Source organism: Plectrocnemia conspersa, unplaced genomic scaffold, assembly GCF_051122295.1.
Source record: "Plectrocnemia conspersa isolate PC_06_02 unplaced genomic scaffold, ASM5112229v1 ptg000008l, whole genome shotgun sequence".
Taxonomy (NCBI): Eukaryota; Metazoa; Arthropoda; class Insecta; order Trichoptera; family Polycentropodidae; genus Plectrocnemia; species Plectrocnemia conspersa.
Window position 1 is genome coordinate 865883 of NW_028277172.1, and position 7179 is coordinate 873061.

The following is a 7179-nucleotide window of genomic DNA, read 5'->3' on the forward strand; positions in this document are numbered from 1 at the left end:
TATGGTTGATACATGCTTGAAAAGACACGCAGTCCAACTCTACAACATGGATTGACTTACTCGTGACTAATGATACAACCGATAAGTAGAATATATAAAGAAGTTCATTTAACAGTAATAAAAATATAAAGCAAAGAGCAATTTCAATTTTTTATCTTATATATACTTACATTATTTTTAGCCTAAATTTAAGAGGATAGATTTTTAGAAAATAGCAATGGTCTTGGAAAGTTGGTAAGTAAGTAAAAATTTACATTTACCTACTTCTTATATTTTTTTATTATCTCTGAATATCTGCTGCCGTATTTGAGTGGCCACTTTCTTTTATTGAAGATGTTTAAGTGGAGCAAACAAATTGAAATTTGAGCAAGGTCGGGATTATATGGGGGATGCTTGAATTTAGTCAGCGTCTCTGTGGTCCTATTGGCTGTATAAGGACACGCCTTGTTATGCAGTGGTAATACAGTCTATTGTGATAAACCATGTTAGCTTCGGTCGATTGGCAGAACGAAGGTTATTTTTGGAGATGAATCTATGAAGCTAGAGACTGATAATTATATATAGCGTAAGATGACAAGCAAAGTACACCACTGCGGCAATAAATAATATAATACTCATTGAGAGGCGCCGTCATCTTGCATGAGCTACTTCGTATTGCATACATTGCGTAAGTAATGCTGTCTGAACAAAATAATAATAAGAGTATAATTTAAATTTATAAAATATATCTTATTTTTTTGCATTAAAATAAAATGTGCTAATCTTAATTTTTTGGGAAAAATACTAAATATATAAAATGATTAAGCCGCATAAGTAAAATATTATTATTCTGATTTATTTGTAACATGCCAGTACAACTTCAGTTATGCTTGGACCAACCCAAGTATAAGTTTCTTGCTTGTTCTTATACCGTTGGTGTGCGTAAAGTACGGATGTTGGTATGAGCTAATTTATTGTTAAACATGTAGAAAATACGGAGTATAGTATTTAAATATTAATTGTGTTTCGTTGGCCCTTATAAGTCCTGATAAGACGGCCTTTTCGCAAGGGTCAAGGTCGCAAACAAATAAAAAGAACACTGACTTATTTTTTAATGAAAAAGTTAAAAAAAATAGATTTACTAAAAAAAATGTTTTGTGGAAAAAATTTCGGCAAACGGATGGTGATGGATGGGACATATTGGGCCGTTGTAGTAGTATTTTATTGAAGTTTATAATAGTTATATACATATAGTATTGTATTAATGTGACCAGATTTTGAAAATAGCAAAAGAACACACTAAAAATATAAAGGTTATTATTGCTGCAGAAGCTAAAAAATTTTTTTTGCGGAAAATCCTCTTCAAATAATAACCTTAGTTTGGCCACCTTAATTGTATGTTATGAATGATCGAAGAACGAAACACCACCGTAAGAAAAACTCCCATCGTGTTCTATTAAAGAATATGTTACTCACGTCCGCCGTCACATCAGTATCATCAGAGTGGCGCCTAGTTTTGGTTATAGTAGATAAGCGCTCACAGTACTCCCCCCTAGCAATTTATAATTGCAAAATTCAACTATGAAAAAAAAAGGGAGACTTTGGCGTTGTTGCGCTACACATAGTGAGGTCGGTGGAGCTGGTTTTGAAAAACAAAAATGAGAAACAAATTAAAAGTTGGAGGTACGGAGGTAACAAAGTCATGACGTGATGCGGCAGAAAAAAATGGTAGAAATTATTTTGTAATACAAATAAAAGCATTTAAAAAATAATCGTTCGGAGCTGAACCGAAAACCGCGAAACCGTGGAACCGAACCGATATAAATATTTTTAATTGAACCGAATGGAAAAAATAACGATTTGCTACATAAATACAAATGAAAATATTGTAAATTGAATATACGATAACAACAGTGCATGTAAAAATAAATATGTTATATAAAAAGAAAATAATTTTGTGTCAATTTACAAAAATATTGCTTATATCCGAAACCGTTTGGCTGTCAATAGCGTATTTGCCGGGGCATCCCTACATATACATTTTTGTAATGATTGTAATAGTCGGAAATTCGACGTCGACGACCAAATATTTGATGCGCTTGCGCAATAGCGTCTTTCGGTGAGTTGCCGACCACTTGTTGCGCAGTCGCGCACCGCTGTTGGCGCGCAGAGACCTTCGAAAGTCACTCTTGTCGTTTCTTTCTTCGCTCGCGACCCCTCTTCCCACCTGACAACGGTCAAAATGGCCAGCTCAAGCAACGTAAGTGATAATTGAACTACAATATGATTTGACATTTGGTTTTTGAAAAATCTGACTTTCCGCCATTTTTGTTACAAAAATCGCCAATTGGCGTTATTATTTATTGCGATTCATATTATTCATAGCGCTCACGGTTCATATCAAATTGAAATCGGTTGTTTATTTTCGTTATTTATCTGATACGATTGAGTTTATATATTTCGACAGAATAGCTTTCAGCTGTTTACGATTAGCGCATGCGCACTCGACGTTCCTGACTAACAAAGGCGATTTTTTCCATTTGTTGTTGTGTTACAACATATAAACTTCATTTTATATAAATGAGGATATGTTTATATCTGTAGAAATAGGACTATTGTTCTTGTTCATTTGTTATTGAATTTTTTTTTTTTTTTTTTTAAATTATGGTTACGACATTATTCACATAAGTTTTTTATGTAAATACAGCTCAGTTATGTTTGAAGTTGATCCTTATTATCTATTAACAAAGTCATAACTTTGTTCTTTATTTTTACTGAAGAATATTACAACCCTTAGACCGAAATAGATCCAAGAAGAACGAGTTCTTGTAGAAGACGCCACATTACAACCCCTAGACCGAAAATTACAAGTTCAACGAACTGTGAGGCGTTGATTGGTAGAAGTAAGTCGACCCGAAAATCAAAACTTACTCCGACAATGATTAAGAAGCGTCTTGCATGAGTTCATAAATACATTATTTCACTGTTGAAAATTGGAAATAGGTGATAGTGCTATTTTTACCAATAAAATAATTCCTCTTTCAAGTGTATTTTTTTATTTGAAGGTGTGTTTCTCAGAAAAACAAATTTGTGCACAACACATTCCAAAATGTATTGTGTTCACTGTTAAGCACCCACCTCATTGGTTAGTTATTTCTGGGAAAGGAATATAGTCGAGAAGACGATGCGTCAAGACCGATACAAAAAGATATTGGAGAAACGCCTTATAGCACAACTCGAACAATGGTTTCCTGGAGGCGAGGAACCGATATTCATGCACGATGGTGCTCGTTGTCATAAAGCTAAGAGCATCAGGATTTTTGTTTAGAATAAAAACAAAGTGTTAGATTGGCCAGAAAACTCGCCTAATATGAACACTATCAAGAATGTGACATCTATCGATTATAAAATTGTTTAACAAATAATAATTTATTATTAATAATATAGAAGTCACCGATTCCCGGACTTTCAGTCTGGTGGTTAGTACTTACTTGTAGGTATTCATTATATCTGATTGTCGAGTACTCGTAAACACGGTAAAAATCTTTAATTGAAATCCCTAATTGTGATTATAAATAGGGCTGTGGAGTCTGAGTCGAAGCATTTTAAGCGACCAATAATTTTTTAATTGTTTATTGTGTGCCATGCGTTTTAAGTCGGTAATATGATGTAAACAAAAGTTATTATGCACTTAATCAAATTTACAGTATTTAGTTACAATGGCGCGGCACTAATCTAAGCGAATGACATGCAGTCATATTTCTACACTGGTCATATTTACATATGACATATTTATTTACTAATTACTTTCACACCTAATTCGCTAACACATCATCTGACTCACATTCTGTCATAAAAATTCAGAACTCGACAACATTTCCAATATGTATATTTTTATAACTGGTCGTTCTGTCATTCGCTTGTTGGCAGTTCATTACCATTATTAAGATGTTTTAGTGTTGACTTGTTTAATTGGGCTCGCGATATTATCAGATATCAATACAATAAGCCAAGCGTACTCTCCGCCGCCGCTCTGTCGTTATTTCCGCTTCGCGTCCTACATACAATTAAATAGATTCGTTGAGAGTTATTCATGGGGTTTCCATGTTCTGACCAACGCTCGCTCGCACCTAACCTGTCTTAACAGTTTTGATGCAAGTGAGTTATTTTATAAGATATTTATAAAATAAATAATTTATGTTTATAAATTATATAATATTTTTATTAATCACATTCATTATTTTAATTCTGATCATCCTATATTTTTATTCTAACGAATGTAAGATAATAGATGCTACTGATGTACAGTTTTTCTTTTATTAAGCCACAGAATTAATATTGTTTTTTCTCTTTTGTAGAATACTGCTTCCAATGGACTGATTCGTTGTCCTTTTAACGAATCTCATATGGTTAATCCGGCAAGAATGCCGTTTCATATTACTAAGTGCAAAAAGAATGCTCAACGTGAACTAAAAAAGGTGGAGAAGAAAACATGCCCTTTTAATTCTACCCACTTGGTACCCGCGGGTAGCATAGATGTAAATATTTCTTAATGATTAATTTATGTATTATCATCAAAAATATAGATTGCATATTTTATATGTTTTTAGGAACACGTAAAGGAGTGTCCGGACCGACAAGGATTTGACGTCTTTAAACATCAAGTTGGGGAAAATTTCACGCCGATAGCGGAAATCGCCGAGTCAACCATAAACGTAGTAGACGAAGAAAACTGGGATGTTGTTAGTATTACAATTAATGTTAGTACTAAATAAATGTATTTAAATAAACATCTTTAATTTATTTTTTTAGGGTGACTCTCAACCGGGGTATAAGCCCGATATATACCTCAGCAGTAATGAGTCGACTGTGATGTCCGTGCTGCGCGGAGCCACCCCATCGCAAAGAAAGATTCACAGACTCAACCAACGAATGAACTTTACGGGCAGACGTGATGCGTAAAAAATGACACTTGTTAATAAAAAATAATTGTTTAATGTATTTTTCCATTCAATCCTTTTCCATCGTACATATATCTATGCAAAATTCTGTCTGCTTTTGTCTTTGTAGGGTTTCATTTCGGTTTACAATGTATTTTCACTATTGTTTTATCAGCATTTTTTCTGTTCTATTATATTGATTTTACTCATTCAGCTTTCTTATAAATTATAATTTGCTGATTAGAGAAACACTTGCATAATGATTAGTTAAATTGTATCATTGCTCAATTCAATTTTATAGATTTGCATTTTTATTTTTATTTTTTGTGATGTATAAAATATTTTTTTAATTGCCAAGCTGTTTTAAAACTATTCTATGTGAAATTGTTTTCTTGTCTGAGGTTGAATCAATGTAATTAAAGTAATTTTTATTCCATTAATCATACGGGCGCTACATATATATTAAACTTTAAGAGAATAAATATTAGCAATTATATTGTTTAAGTGTCTCAGGGTCTCAAAACGTACCTTTAAAATGTAGTTTATGTTTGTTTTAAAATATGTAATAAGAATATATTTTTATTGTATGCTGTGTTACTTGTGATTGAAGACAATTATTTTTTAAAAATAGTTCTTTTATTCGTCCAAACCAAATTTTATATGTTTTATCACTAAAATTAAACATATTTTCGAATACTTTGTATTATTATTTATTATGTAAAATATATATTTATTAAGATAGATTTTTATTTATCTACGAACATTGGCACAATATTGACATAAGTTTAATAAGTAATATTTTTAATTTAAATTGTGTCAATAATAATTTTGGTGACAAATTAGATCTAATTTATATAAATATAAATAATTACATATTAATTAAGAGCGAATTCACATTCGCGCCGGAAGATAATTATCACGAAGCGCTAATGATAAAGTTTAATGTAAATAAAATTAGCATAATTACGAATGAGGTGGAATGCATGAGTAATCGCAATGAATTCGGATAGTCGTTTGGAAATTGTGTAGATTTTGATTTATTGAATGATTTACTTTTAGGTATAGACTGGAATTGAGTGGGCGAGTGCTTTGATGTTAAATCTTCCCTAACGGCATTCTATAAGGTGCTCTACTGTGCATTCAATCAGCTCTACTCAAAAGCGCCCTCGAGTGCTTGGCGTATCATATCCTAGATAGTTTTCCCCTGAGATCATATCATTGCTAAAAATCTAGCACGCTTTACATAAGTTATGGAAGAGATCGGGACATCGTCTGCTCTCGAGGAATTTCGTTCATTAAGAACGCGCGTTAAGTGTTTGATAAAACAAATAATTATTGATTCTAAAGCGTATTGGAAATTCATTAACACTAAACGCGCTACTCAGTCGACACCGAAAGTGACGAACTTCGACTATAAAACATTGGACGGTTCACAAAATATTGCTGACAATATTTTCAAGGAACATTTTTCGCCTTCTGCTCAGTCAATTCCTTCATGTTCTTGGTCTTCAAATGCAAATTATTTTCAATGACACGTTTCCACAGCTGTACAACTGTTGAAAATTGTTTCGAAAAAACATAATATTGTAATGGACGAAATAGAAAGATCTCTTACCATATAAATAGAAGATCAGCATCAAAAGGATACCCCTGTAAGCCCGTCGATTAACCAAGCTAGAGTTCTTAATTTGTGAAAGAAGAATCTGCTACTGAATTCCATGCAAATTTGATAAATTCAGAATGAGAGGTTATTTACATATGGTTAAATTTACTGGGGAAGCAGCCAGTGCAGATAAGTTAAGCGCTTATGAATTTTTTTCCATGTTTTCCAAAATCATCAAGGATGGAAATTATATTCAATGTAGATGAAACGGGACTGTTTTGGAAAAAGATGCGTGCATTTACATAAACCTTCTAAACACATAATAACATTGCTACTCGGTGGAAATTTATCTGGTGATTTCAAATTGCGACCAATGCTAATTTATCAAGTAGAAAATCCTAGGGTATTGAAATGAAAAAGAAAGAAACGCTTCCAGTCATCTGGAAATCAAATAAAAAAGCTTGGGCCACTGAAAACCTTTTTAAAGATTGGTTTAATCTTTACTATATGTCAGCTGTTAAGCAATATTAAAGAGAGAAAAGTATTATTGCTCTTAGATACCCAAAATCTCTGAACATGGAAATTTATCTTGTGTTTCTTCCTCCCAATACAACTTGCTTACAGCCCATAGATCAAACAGTGGTTGCTACTTTTAAG

At 32.6% G+C, this 7179-nt stretch overlaps 1 protein-coding gene across 1 annotated transcript; it reads left to right on the forward strand.

The window, feature by feature from the left end:
* Window positions 1–2116: 2116 nt before the first annotated feature.
* On the forward strand, window positions 2117–5615 carry LOC148232672 (uncharacterized). Its single transcript, XM_088189198.1, has 4 exons — window positions 2117–2239; window positions 4338–4517; window positions 4590–4721; window positions 4792–5615. Exons 1-4 carry the CDS (start codon window positions 2222–2224, stop codon window positions 4939–4941), a joined length of 480 nt encoding a protein of 159 aa, XP_088045324.1. The 5' UTR covers window positions 2117–2221; the 3' UTR covers window positions 4942–5615.
* The last annotated feature ends 1564 nt before the right edge of the window (window positions 5616–7179 follow it).

Bases quoted from the DNA above. Each gene is read 5' to 3' on its own strand.
- LOC148232672 (XM_088189198.1), top strand. The intron at 4,518-4,589 runs GTAAATATTTCT...ATATGTTTTTAG, and splicing joins TACCCGCGGGTAGCATAGAT to GAACACGTAAAGGAGTGTCC. The intron at 4,722-4,791 runs GTTAGTATTACA...TTATTTTTTTAG, and splicing joins ACGAAGAAAACTGGGATGTT to GGTGACTCTCAACCGGGGTA.